This window comes from Tetrao urogallus, assembly GCF_951394365.1.
Source record: "Tetrao urogallus genome assembly, chromosome: 13".
In the NCBI taxonomy this organism is placed as follows: Eukaryota; Metazoa; Chordata; class Aves; order Galliformes; family Phasianidae; genus Tetrao; species Tetrao urogallus.
Window position 1 is genome coordinate 7437775 of NC_136826.1, and position 14454 is coordinate 7452228.

Consider the following 14454-nt stretch of genomic DNA (forward strand, 5'->3'; position numbering starts at 1 on the left):
CAAATCAAAGATAACCCCACAGAAACAAAATTAAATGCAAAAAAAATAAAAAGCCCCCGATATTCTTTTCTCAGTCTTACTCTGAGCGTGATCACATCACACTGAATTGAGAAAAAGACAGAGCTTAAAAAATGCAGTAAGTTAACTGAGGAAAACCCATCTCTCGCTTCCTAAATAGCTGCTACCCCTTCTGCTTGTTTTCAACTGCCCACAACAAAACAGTTAAAGCCAGAGAAATACTGCGCAGCAGAGCATGGTGCACAAGGGAGCACATCCAGACAGGCACGAGTCAGACCAGAGAATGCAGGACAGGGACGGGAAAGGATCGATGCTCTTCACTGAAATGGTAACTCTGGGACAGCCAAGGAAGGGATGGAGAGGGAGGGAGATGGAGCAGAGATCTCCCAGCACCCCAAAAAACAAACAACCCCCCCCCATAAATAAAATAAAACAAAATATACACCAACACAGTCCATGAGGAACTTCGATGAAGAATTCAAACAAGCAAGAAAGCATTCTGGGATGCCAATGACAACTTCAATGAAAATGAAGACACACACAAAAAAGAAAAAAATAATGTCCGACCAATAGAATAAAATAAAAAAGGTCACATGATTAGAAATCATTGGTGCTTCCTACTATCTAGTAGCAGACTGCTTCCCAAAAACAACAAAAAAAGTTTTTGGTCCTTCTATATATATACATATATGTATATATATATGTATTATTTTTTTAAATGTGTATACATATATATATGTATATATATTTAGTTGCAACAGTGCTTCTCCGAAAAAAGGTCCATCTATAAATATAATTTTATTTATTTTTATTTTTTTAAGTTCTTTTAAGTTAAAATTCTCCATCTCTCTAAGTATTATTTTTTGAATGGTGTTAACCTGCTGAAGTTTTGCCAGAATGGTGCCTGGCTGCGTCTGGGTTCGGTGAACTCGAAGACCTGGGACTGGGATATGCCATCTGTCACCATGTATTGTCCCTGATTTAATGGATCCTGGGGTGGTGGGTAGGCTGGAGGAACCGACTTGGAGTAGCTCACACCTGCATCGATGATTGGGGGGAAAAAGAAACAGATCAGTCAAAGTGCAATTGGGTCAATAGTCTTTCTCCGTCATGCTATCGCTTCTTAACACTTAATAACCAGGGTCCCAAACAACAGGGAGACATGCTAGAGACAGCAAATCTATGGAGAAATGCAGCAGCTGCCTGAACTCCCAGCTCAGAGGCTACCTACGCTAGACTGCAAGCTGAAGATTTGGTAAAGATCCATTACTTTATTGTATTGGCAGTTTTGCCTGCCCTCATGGAAAAGTCCTGCATGACCTAGCAAGAAACAAACACGTGGCCAAGCCATACACAGTCACTCAGACAAAGGCAGAGACCACAGCAGTTGATTCCACTCTCAAATCTAGCACCTGCAGTTTCCAAGCTGGGTTTCGCCCTCCCTCCCATCCAAACTCAGCAGGCAGCTGTGCCCCAAATGCATCCCTGTGACCGGCCCTGAGCAGCACGACCCTAGGGACCACTTGGTGCCAGCTCTTGTGCTGGAATGGAACAGAGCATGGCAGTTTGGGAGGAATGTCCTGCAGGGACCTGTGTCGCTTCAGTGCTATTCAGCTGATACAAAGGGCAGCTCTTTATGTCAGAAGGTTTGTAGGACTTTTCCACAGGGTGTTTGTGTTGTTTTTTTTTAATTTACTGGTCTTGTTTCAGCCAAAAATGGCTATAGGCGATGCAGAAAAGGCTGCTTCTGCTCAATCCAAATGGGTAGCAATGGAAAGACTGGCAAGGATACATTGCCAGGGTCTGTCCTGGCTTGGGGAACAATTCCCATTTATATGAGTCACAAGTTGTGTGCAGGAAAGGGGTAAGGGGACATTGCTCTGACAGCTTTCTCACTAGAAAGGTGAGCTTCAGCAAGCTGGGACCTACACAGCCCGTTGTAAAGGATGATGCACAAATTGCAGTTCTGGGTGAATGGGAGTGTAACAGGAAGGAGGCACGGAGCCCCCGAAGCACAGACTATAGGGAAAAGTCACAGAGCTACTTCTGCATTTCCTCTCCACAATGCCACTGAGCCATTGACTAGGGATAATCCCTCCTTCAGCCTCAGGGTGCTGTGATCAGCTGGAAGCCACAACTCCAGAAAAGGGCAGAAGCCGGGAGGAGCAGGGCTCTGAAGCAGGTTGCTGTAAGCTCTGGCCATCTCTGGATCCCCTCTGCTGCATGCAGAACTGCTCTTCCTTCTGTGGGGAGGGCAGTCCCGGCCGCATGACGGGTGGTAAGCTTCACAAGGGCCATCTCGACCACTGCCTCCCTGTTTTTAACCGCAGGAACGAGGTGACTCTACCAAGTAGACCAGTGTCCTCATCTGGAAAGCGGGATGGCATGACCCACCTACCTCACACGAGGGTTGTGAAGCTAAATTAATTAATGTTTGTAAAACACTTTGAGATCCTCGGCTGGGAAGGTGCTAGAGAAGGCAAAATACGGTGATTAGCACCCAGGTACCACAGCAGTGTGTGTCAAAGAAATGCGACTGCGTTCAGTTAGCGGTTCCTAATCACATACAAACACATGCTTTGTGGGACCAGCACCGGCCGGCCCAGGAACAGGAGGGCTGCACACAGTTGGGTACTTACAGACAAAGGAAAAAGCCTCACAGAGTGCACTCATGGAGCTCACCTGACAATTTCTGTATGTTGCCATATTGCAATCCAGGGCTTCTTTTAGATATGAAGCTACAGCTTTAGGATGGCTTTAGGAGAGAGAATTAATTTGCTTCCCCTTGCTATAGAATTTACCAATCCTGAATTGCTAAAAACCTTAAAAAGGTTCGGACCAAATAGAGATACCATCTTGACTATAGCTAACTGATTTCTCCTCCTTTGCAGCAAATACTATCAAACCATGCCTCTCTCTGTTGCCTACAGGGAGTAACCGAGGCCTTTCCTTATGGTGGATAAAAACTGCTCTATGGTTCATAACTCATTAACCTTTAACAAATTCAACACAGTTAATATTTCAAACTCAGTTGAAAAGAGCAGTCTGGAATTGTTCTGCAGCTGTATTTGTCCTGTCTCTGTCTTTCCCAAGCACCTCTCCAGCATATCTGCAGAGTAGAGTGGGGTCAGTGGTGGGACACCTAAGTCAATTTCTGTACCATCCTTCCTGGTGGGACCCAACGCTCAGTTTGCACTTGCCACACAGTGACTTAAGCCAGTGATGTCACACAAGAGCAAAGCATGGACTTAAGCTCATATCTACCCCATCTCTTCCCTCCCTTCTACCACTGTCCTGCTCCAAGTTGCCTTGTTGGAAGGCAATTCAACATGTGAACAGAGCCTGGAGAGTAAACTTCTGAAGCCACACACATGTGAAGACATTCCCATGGAGACCCCCAGCCATTGGTGCTTGGCTCACCAAGTGAGGAGAGGCTGGTAAGGACTCTCAGGATCTGTGGCAAGATGAGGATATGGTTGTCCCTTACATGTCTGGTGTTGGGAAATAAATCTTTTTCTATTGCTATGTGGTCTGGATCTTCAACCCAAAGTCAAAGCCACCAGCATAATTAAATAATGCTTCACAACACAAAAGAGCTGTGAATCTAAAGCTGCTACCAAAGGACACACAGCAGTTGTTTCTAGCTTTGAAAGACCTCAACACCACAGTGCTTAGTGACACAGCCCTACGCCTTTTGCACTCTGTGGCTGCAGAATCGCAGCTAGCCTCATGATGCATCTGGTCTGCCGTGTGAGCAAGGCTGAGCTCTTTATTGTTTTAAAACCCATTTGTAGAGGGTGAACTGCTATTCTTTAGTCTCAACAAAGAATTGCTATGAAATCTCCTGGATCAGCAAAGTGTTACACACTTGGAAGGCTGGAGAAGTAGAGAAAAGACAGTCTGGCTAAAGTCCACTGACACTGATGGAATTACACTGCAAAGAACGTAATCCATAGTCGGTCTTCTCCAAAAGAGAAAAAGGCAGACTCCCCTGGCCAGATCACTAGCAAACCCCCTTCAGTTCTTCCCCAGGAGAGCCCTTTGGGTCCAAACTCCTGGAAAACCTCTACTCCCATCTGGAACATACCCATGCAAACACACATTGCCACATTCCTCGGTAAGGAAGCTCAGACTAATATTCTTCAAAGTTTTTTGTCTATCACTTCTCAAGGATGTAGGGGTTGATATCATTAGCATCTAAGTTGGATGAGCTTCAAAAGCTGGTTGGTTCTATTTGAATAAGCAGCCAAAGGTTTGAATATTTATCATATTTATCAAATGACGTCCATGGCCTAAATGATCAAAACTGTGCATCTCAATGGCATGCATAATCACTATGTGTTTGTGGGCATGCAAATAAAAACAATTGTGCTCTGGCAAGTCAGGCTGATAATTCCCTGAGAATACATTTTCTTGTGAAGCAGTGATACAGCACTTTGCAAAAGCTAGAGGTGCCCCAAGAATGGCTTTGTTTTTGACATACCCATGTTCCTGACAATGTGGAACACAGGAATTATGAGTGGGGGAGGCAGAGAAATTCACATAATCTGAACATCTTCAAAAGCCAAAAAAGAGCAATTCTGGAAAAAGTATGACAGGTTGCTGTTTTTCTGTTCCACTCTGAAGTGGTTTGTTCTCTCATCAGAACTCAGGGCTGTTGTGCAAAATTGTCTCTTGAGGGATTTTATATATGCAAAGCCATCACTTCACTGCAATTCAACAGAAAGAAATGAGCACAGCTCGTTTCCAATGCAATTTTGGGCTGCTTGGTGAACAGAATTCAAAGCACAAAGGGAAAGAATCGATAGATAAGTAATGATTTCTACACACAGCTGCTACACTGCCTTTCCGAGGCATAAGAAAGCAGCTATACACCAATGACCAGACTTGGAGCTCCTTCTGCTGGTTCATGCATAATTCTACACTGTAGCAGAATAGAAAGCTGCAGCTGCATAGCAAGATTGTCTAGCAGGGTGGGGGTATGGAAATCTCTTCGGAATGAGCACAAAGAAAACTCCAGGGTTTATGCTTTGGCTAGACAAAACTGGTAAAGAGAGATGCTGCACTGTCAGTTGAAGTCATGTCTTTTTTTAGAGCTGGGATACGTCACTTGGAATCTTTTGAATATCTCGACTCAGAAGAAAACAAAAAGATCTATCATGGTCTCTTTTTTTCCTTCTAATTCTTTTTTTCCCCTCTATCTGAGGTTACAACAGGACTTGACTAGCACTTGAAGATTTAGGAGCATGCTGTTAACTCACAGGCAATCCACACGGACACGTGCAGAGAGATCCAGTTACAACATAGTGGGATGGCTCTATTAGCACTGTGCCTCACCAGTGCAAATACGAAACATACACAGAATACACTCAGATTTGCCTATATAATAACCACAGAACTTGCCTTACGAGATGGTTATTCCACCCTCACTCCTTAAGTTTTTAATCTCAGACTTTAATCAGGAGCTATTTCATAGGCTTTTCTTCTACCTATCCATCTAGATTTTGCGCTGCTCGTTAGCCGGAGCTGCGTGGGAGACAATGAAATGTCACCACCTCATTTCCCTGCTGGCCGAGGGACGGCTGCTGGCTGGGAGGGAAGCGGTGCTGTGCTGCAGAGCCTTCATTCCCTGTGATCTCAGCTGCTCCTGCATCTCAGAAATTCAGTCTCCTCATTAATACTGTAACCTATATGCAACACAGGTAGCAGGGAACATACCTCAAGAACACTAATTGCTGTATGGTTAATTATTCCTGCAATAGTGACAAGTTCAGTTTAAAGAAACAAGAAGCCATGGCTCAATGGGTACAGCCCCTTGCCCTTCTTCAGCACGTTTCAACAGAGGATCTCAAAGCACCTCTCCACTGTTCATTCGGTCACTGTCGTATTTAGAGTTAGCAAACTGTTCTGTATCTGACACCAGTTCTGCTGATTGCAGGCTGTTGTTACAGCCAGAGGTGAGGATGGGGGCTGCGAGAAGGAAATGTCTGCCTCCAGCAGCAGTCCTGAGCAGCCATGGACTGCACTGCTTTTCACCTCCATGCTAAACTGCCTGACTCAAGTTTTGTCATACTCACCCAATTCAAGGGCATTATGTGGTGCATTAGCCATGGCTCTTTACACTGCAGGGGACTGTACTCAGTGGTTTGGTAGAGGTAGATATTACCAGAAATGGTGCTGGTGCGGAGAACCTGCCTTAGCTCCCATTTCTAGGCACTTGTCTAACTTCTCTGTCTTGGAGGAAAAGTGCTCACTGCTGCTTGGGGGGACTCTGCAGCCTTGAGAAATGCAACAGAGGAAAACACGGGGATTGTGCCTGGGTTGTTCCACAGCCAGCAACTACTGAGGTAACTTTACCTCCCTGAATCTATCAAGTCTGTTACTGCTACCTGGTGTCATTAGACTAGACATTAAGATAATGATTCCTCGTGTGACAGGCAAAAACTAAATGAGGCAAGATGGAATAAATGATACTAGGGTTTTATCCATCAAAGCCAGCTGAAAACTCATTTATCCTGTCTCATATGCATATAGCCCTTCTCCTCTAGCATTCTCTGCAGTGATAGCAAAGAATACTCAGTCTGTTTCACTGATAGGAAGAGATCTCTTCATCTATCACTGCCCTGAAATGCAGTCTCTTCTGGGTTGAAGAAATGCACCCAGAAACACTACCTCTCACCCAAAATACCTCACTGAACTGAAAGTACAGCAGTGTCTGGGCTGACAGCCTTACTGCAGTTGGAATCTCAATGTGATGTTGATGGCCACATGTTGGCTCTTCAAATGAGGGCTTGGTATTACAGGAAAACCAAGAGGTCTGTTTCACAGCTCACCAAAAACTCCCCTGGGGAATTTGCTCAGAAGCATGTGCCCACTGCTGAGTAACCAAAAACATAAATCAGAGGTCTCCTAGCCAAAATATTGATGGTTTTGTTCAGTATCACATCAGTTCTCAGATGAAACTCCTTACTCCAGTTGGGTTCATAATATATTGAATGAGAAGGCACCTGTCCCAGTGATCATCACAGAGACTACTGTATGTGGACCAAAGCACTACAAAGTGCTGGGGCAAACTGCAGAGGTTTGGGTGGAGCATCTATATTACAGGCAATGGGATAAGCCCAGTGATTTATCTGAATCTGTGGGGAAATGCCACTGAGAACACATTTAGCTCCTTTATTTCTCCCTTGCAGTGAGAAGCTCTGTGAAAAAGGGAAATGACCCTGATTATCTACAATGCCCCTCTTTGTTTCTAAGCTTAGTCTGTGTTGCTCAGTGTTTTTCATTTCTCCTAAGGCTGCATATCCCCAGGCACGAATAGGATGGGGAAACACACCAGGGTCAATCTAGATAGAAACAAAGATGCAGTAAAATAGGTCCAGACACTCAGGAATACTACAGGAGGTTCCTACAGACCCCGTTGCCTGATAAGACCTGTCATTGCTGGCAAGATGAAGCCAGCATAAGTATGCTCATGTGCAGTCATCTTGTTTTGCTATGCACGCTTGCTGGGAGAGAGTTTAAAGTGCAGAAGCTTGAGATGTCAAAGAAAAGCTGTTGAGAGTGTGGGTCAGGGTTTTATGAGACAGTTAGCTGTGAGCTCAAGTAATCAGAAGAGAAGAAGTTAGCAGAATTTGGTGACTCAGAGGGAGTTTTACTGCAGGCCAAAGCAGCTCATGCTGGCTGATGATTTAACCCCTGCTGGAGTTTGCATAGCTGAGTTTTTATGGGCAGATTTAATGACAACATCCTTCTACACTCAAAGCTAGGGATAATGGTGATTGAATATATGTTTTCCTCCTTCCACACGTCCCAGATCATCAGGCTAAAGACTTGTCTTTGGTGAAGCTATTGCACAGTGCAGAGGAAAATGCACAAGACAGAGAGAATGACAAGAAAGAGCTGGTCCATAGCATGGCCCTGTGGAGCTCCTGGCACGGGGAAACCCTCTCACCAGCGCGAAGGTCACTTCTTTACATTTGTACAGACATTTCATTTTCCAAAATGGAAATATTATTGGGAAGCAGAGCTTTGAGAATGGAATCTCTTTACTAGGCAGTGGAACCTCTAATCACCCTGAAAGCCCTGGCTGACAGCTTCTAGGAACACAGGCAAAATCCCTCATGTGCCTGAGGAAAGGAGGTAGCCCATGTGCTGTCCTGCATGGGAACAGATGCGGACAGAGCCAAGGATCCGATAAGTAATGGAATGTTTCTAAATGCTGCAAACACTAATGTTGGGAGGGGAGATTAAAAGTGGCCATCAGAACAAAGCCCGTGATGGATAGAGGCAGTAAAGGAACCTTCTGTTTTCAGACACTCAGAAATCGAAAAAGTAAGCTGGATAATCCTGTGTCTGCGTTAAGAATGGACTGGAGATGCACAAGGGATCCATTTTCATTGGAGCTTTAGCCTGGTTTCCACGGCTATCGTCAATCACAAAAGCAATTCTGGAAGTGCAGCTCGATGCTATCTTAATGTCATGCTTGCCAGTGCAGGTAGCAAAGGTCTTTAGTGGCACCTGGACTGATCTGCAGAGAAACTGCACGCTTGCTTGACTGCAGCATAAAAAAATGTTGTTTTTGTAAGTCAAGCCAAATAAATTTCTCTGTTGTTTTACTATTTCTAGGAAACACTACACGGAATTCTATTCCCAGTTACAAGGCTGACATTAAGAGAGGCTAAAGGGCTGTAACCGAGAGGCAAAACCTCGAACGATCAATGCGAAAAGACAAAGCAACAAACAGCCCCTTTCCCTACCTGTTGGTAAGCTGCACAACCAACACTACCCATTTACTATATGTCTAATGGACTTAAAGAAGGCTGAAAATTGGTTTAATGCTGTCTTAAGGCACCTGGTTTAATATCATTATGCTTTGCCCGATCCAATAAGTAGTGCAAATCCCAGTATATTGCTGAAATCTGACCTTATGCATCATTAAATTGATTTGGAAGGAAGCCCAGCACTGTATGCATGCACACATTTCTGTGTGGGTACGAGCATCAGGAGATGGCTGCTTCCAAATGGGCTGGCTTGTGCTCCACAGAGGATCCTTGTTGTGGGATTGAAAATCTCTCGCAACACAGAGCTGTGCTGTCAGTCAGTCCCCCAAAAGAAGCTTCCATCCGTTTAGAAAGCTGAGTTTTAGGATTTTGCTTCCCACTATTGGGTGACCCCCTAGTGTCTCCCAGAGTGCTGCAGCAAGCTGTGGTTTAAATGCTTCCTTTCAGAACAGCACCAGCTGGCTCCCAAGGAATACCTCTGGGAGGTGTGGTACAACAGCACATGAAGTAAGCTGCTGTTTATACTATTTGAAAAATGTTTTTCTGCTTCACCTCTAACAAAGTTGATTGCATTTTCCATTTCACCTCCTTCACAGCTTTTCTCTCTTCCTTAAGTATTCTGTGACAGGGAAATTACCATGGTTTCCCATTTAAGAGATGGAGGGAATGACTGAGATGATCTAGAAACGATCCTGTAATAGGCATTCACTGACATGGCAGCAGAGCTGTTGCCACGTCAGCTCAGATGCTGAGCCATGAGCCAAGCAGGAGCCACGGGGACCTGTCCAGCAAAGTCCTTGACTGGAAACAAATAAATAGTCCTCATGAAAATGCAGTGAAAGTATTCCTATCCCCAAGGGGCCTCACCACATTCCAGGTACAACTGTTGTTCCTGAAACACCCTAAACTTCTTCCAATGCTCCTGGCTTGCTGCGGGAAGCTGCATGGGGAGGACACAGGCAGCCCCAAGCAGCACTTTGCCAAATTCATGGGCAGTCGTGTAAAAGGCATGTGGAAAGGTTCAACCGTCAGTCACAGAAAGCCAACTCCCAGGAATGCCCTCCTACCTCTCTCTTACTGAGCAACTTTGCCAGCTCCCTGTTGCAGCAGCCCTGTGCCTTTGGGTCTTGGGCAAAACAGAGTAAGAAAACCAAGAGTTTTCAGCCAAGCATTCAGTGCAGGTAAATAACTTATGTAATTTGAGGCTGGACTACAATTATCACAATGTAGGACAAAAGAAACAGAACTACTAATTTCATGGTTCTACTGGCTGTTATTTTCAGTAAAAGAGCCAGACTTTGCCTAACTGGGCACCTGAGGTCTGACTGTTTCTGTTCATCTCAAGGACTTCATCTCATGAAAAGAACTCCCAGTGTTATAGCATAAGCTTGTCCTGCGTAAAAGAAATGCTGACTAGTGTTTTACAAGCTAATTAATTTTTATCAGAGAAGCCTAGGTTAATATCCCCCCACTTTTCATCTGAGAGAAAGAGAGAGAAAGAGAAAGAGAGGAAATGAGAGCAAATACTGAATGAGAAATTGGTACTGTACAGTTAGGCTTATTATGCTTGTCAAAGTGCAAGTACAGGGATTTAATTGGGTATACTGTAGGCATGCTCAGGCACCTTTGAACCGTGTCATGTACTTAATGACTAAACAGTAAAATTATTAATTAATAATTAATTAATAATTTAATTGAACAGTGAATAATTAAAACTGTTTTTTGCCATGGCCATCATGCAAGTCAGATTCTCCACTTTTTCCAGTTGCCTTAATTTCTATGGCTGCTTCCTGGTGGGGGGTGGATGTGCCAACCTGTGCTCGTGCTGGTGTCCGCTGCTGCTAGAACCACATGGACACTGACATATGCATGTCCCTGCCTGTGCGTGTGTGCGTATTTGGAGCTTAGGAAATCTGGCCAGGAGAGCTTTTAGAGAACAACTCAGCACACAACATAGGAAGTTAATAGAGAGGAGAAGACTAATGACAATGGAGAGACACAGCAAACCATGGCAGTTACACTTGGCCTAGCGAACCACTACCGGACCAGCAAAGCCAGTAGACAACAAACAGGTGAGGCAGAAAACAAAGAGCTCCTTCAACTTCTGCAAAACAAAACAAAACAAAACAAAACAAAACAAAAAAACAACCCAAAACCTGTTGAGAATCTGCCTGGGACTCACTATAGCCAAGAAACTATGAATTCTCTGAAAACCTTTTTATAGTCCTGGTTGCGTTGAGGTACTTCAGTAACTAATTAACATGCCTGTGACTTTGTGAAGCCTTGGAAAACCTGAAAAATTACATCTCTTCCTTTCCCTCTGTATTTACTACTTCAAAACCTGGAGCTGCAAGAGTTATTGCAAGAGATAATTAACAACAGCTGTTTCACCAGTTGAGACTCCGTTTAGTGTATAGCATGGCATTTATTAGTTGGCTGTAGTCTGCCTGGGTTGGAAAATGAACCTGACATTAGAGATATATAACATCTTTACCAAGATACATTCCTTCCTAGAACTGATGCTACTGTGCTGTCCTTTAAAAGTTACAGGCAGCCCCAAGAATCATAAGCATCCCCTTCCCAAAATCAGGGAAGGGGAAGGTCTCTTATCATGTCCAATATTTTAGCCATCTTTTTCTAATGGGACACACTTTGGGAATTAGCAAAACAACCTACATGTCTTCGCACTCATCTCAGCCTGAGATAAACAATCAAGAAAGTTTTCTGCCCCCAGGGACAGCTTCTGGACACCAGACTAGAGATAACAAGATCAAATTCATCTCTGGTGAAATTCCACTGGCTTCTGCCACACGAGACCAGAGATTAATTTGGCCCACAGATACATTAAGAAAGGATACAAAGCACAAACGGTATTTTATAAAAAAGAGAAAGGGGAGAGAGAAATTCAAGGGAGACACTGGATCCTAGCCCAGCAGGATTCAGCCCAGCCCGCTCCACCCTCACATCACCAGGCACAGTGCGTGTTGCCGGTTACCTTTTTGCTTACTGACTTTCTTTACTGTCATTGCCGCTTGCCGCTTTTGATTTTCAGAAATTTCAAAGCCTGAAAAAGGGAACACGGCAAATACAATTCAGAAGTTGCTTACAAAGCCTCTCTTTCTTTTGGGGAGGGGGGGATTTTCTGCACTGTTTGGCAAACACAGAGCTCCCTAGGTGGCAAAGCATCACCCAGCAGGCTGTGTGTACAGGAAGGTGTTTCAACGGAAGGCAAATCTGCCTTGAAAGGACAGGCCTGCTTATACTTTCCATACAGACCCTGCACAAGGGAGATTAAGATTAGATCCATTATTATTATTATTATTATTATCATAAACAGGATTGTAAATTCGCCCAGTACTTTACAGCTGAGCAACACAAACTGAGCCTGAACTGACGCTCGTTGCAGTCAGTTTCTGGGCCGATGCTGAGGGAAGGGCATGGCTGATTGATCGCCAACTCGGCCCCTCCCTACCCTGCACAGGACGTGCACAGCCAGGGCAGAAAGAAGGCAGCCAGGAGACTGGGTCAGGAGACCCAAGAGTTCTGTTTCACACAAACCCCTGGAGGTCCAGGCTTGAAGCTCTGGGCAGAATTTGCTCACTGAGGGCCAAAAACTGAAACTGGAAAGAGATCTACTTCATGGCGACAAGAGCAGTCTAGGACATCTGAACAAGGTTTAACTGTAATGCCACAATTAAAAACAATGTGGGCTTCTCCAACATTTGGGGCTAAATGAAGCATTACCAACAACCTCCTTTCAGATCCATTTCATATTCCTCACCTATCTTTTCATCTTCTTTTACCATCTTCCTTTCTTCTCTGAAAGCTCTGAGCCATCGCAACTTCTCCTCCAGTTTCTTGGCAAAGAATAAGTGCATTTCCTCAGTCTCCTTGTTATGAAGTTTGAAGGCATTCTTCATGCTGACATTGAAGTCATCATCTCTCCCATCTTCTATATCTACCACTTCATATTTATCCATGTCTATGCGACCTTTGTAATACAGAATATCTCTTCGTATCAGGTCCTGTGGAGACAAAAGGAGAGATGGGCTGATCGTAAGGTACTTACAGAGCCTGAGCTCAGCAGGGAATTCACAGGAGGGCTGAGGAAAAGAAAGAAGCAATGGTGAAACAGTCAGAGTCTTCCAACCTCATCTGCTGTGAATATATTTGTTGCTGACTGAATGAATAGGGGAAACATAGGAAAAAACCAGAACACAATACAAATCCTCATGCTGCGAAATTTTGCTTGCAGGAATGAAAAACCACCTTTGAGCAGACAGAGCCCTTCCATCATCTCCCACGGGTTTAGTACCTTCTTACTGAGCATAAGGTATTTCTCCTGCTCCACATGACAGGAGCCTGATGGGATTCCTGCGCTGCAAAAAAAAAAAGGCTGTACAGAGAGAGAAAACTTGTGAAATCAGCTTGTGCCCACTTGGCACTGCAGAGCTGGGTCTCACTTTTCCAGACCTGCTCTTGGTATCAGGGCAAACGGGTCTGTGCCTCTTATCCCTGGCACCCATTTCCCACTGTTACACAACTCATTGGTGAGAAAAATCCCCTCGGTTTTCCATTCAAAGAACTCTTAAACTCTATCCCACTATAATCTGGGTTTAACCTCTTGAGCCAGCTTAAATCTTTGCTTTTCCCTTTCTTGATATTTATAATAATCTTTATGACCAAACCTCCTCATCTTCACTTGCTTTCTACACTGATCATTCCCACCCCCTTGTTTTTCAGCAACAGCTCACTTCTCTCCATCAGGAAGGGAGAAAACAGCAATAGCCTTCTGCTATTGCACCGGCATGGCTGCGTGGTCACAGCAGCAAGGAAACAACAGATGCAGCAGACATAGCACTAAAAGCAATGTTTTGAGAGTACTGTGTCAACTTCTCCATCACTGATGTGAAATTGTGATGATTAACCACAGTGAAAGTCAGACACCTGCCTGTTTTCCCCCCTTCCCTCTTTGTACTTCTTTTGGTCCTGCCCTTCACATTTGGTGCTGCCTTTCATGTAACTATTCCTGATTTACACTGGTGTTACAGGAGCATTGGCCTCTTTCATGGAACAGATAACAAAATATGACTACCAGAAAGCAGAGTATTAATTACAAAAAGTCATGACCAGAGAGAGTGTTTCAATTTACAAGACATACATGTATCTAAAAACACAAATTCAGAAACATACCATCAAGATTGTCTTCCTCTACCCACTGTAAATACCCAGTGTTTGGGTATATTAAGTTAATCTATTTAAATATTTTTTGGCTTTTGAAAGTGCCTAAAGATAAATGTTATGTCAAAGGGCTCATTGGAGAGGAAGAAAATCAATATACAGCACTTATTTACTCAAGTAAGCTTTAGGAGCGAGGGGTTTTTTTTATGAAGGTAAGCAATAGGTGTTGTTTTAAACGAATCATTCATCTCAAAAAATAAGCTGTGTGTCAGTTTTTCAACATATTCATGGATGTGCCAGATAGGGTTGGCTACCATGAGACAGGGCACTACCCAGGAGGTTGGAGTCTTTAAAATCTGGCCCCCTCCTCTGGAATGCTCTGTAGGGGAAAAAAATACCTGTTAACTAACATACTGCACAAATGCCTCCTTCCTGGATGAAAGCTTTGAGCAACGATGCTGTCCTAAACATA

General features: G+C 44.1%; 1 protein-coding gene across 3 annotated transcripts in view; it reads right to left on the reverse strand.

Annotated features, from left to right (window-relative positions):
• Window positions 1–874: 874 nt before the first annotated feature.
• The window catches only part of ARHGEF9 (Cdc42 guanine nucleotide exchange factor 9), a gene marked incomplete at both ends in the record, with an annotated part of 111682 nt that continues 98102 nt past the window's right edge, over window positions 875–14454 (reverse strand). For all 3 annotated transcript variants that reach the window (XM_079542096.1, XM_079542095.1, XM_079542094.1), the window contains 3 exons: window positions 875–1056; window positions 11797–11865; window positions 12583–12826. In XM_079542096.1, the coding sequence (XP_079398222.1) occupies window positions 875–1056; window positions 11797–11865; window positions 12583–12826 (495 nt within the window). The remainder of the gene's footprint in view (window positions 1057–11796; window positions 11866–12582; window positions 12827–14454) is intronic.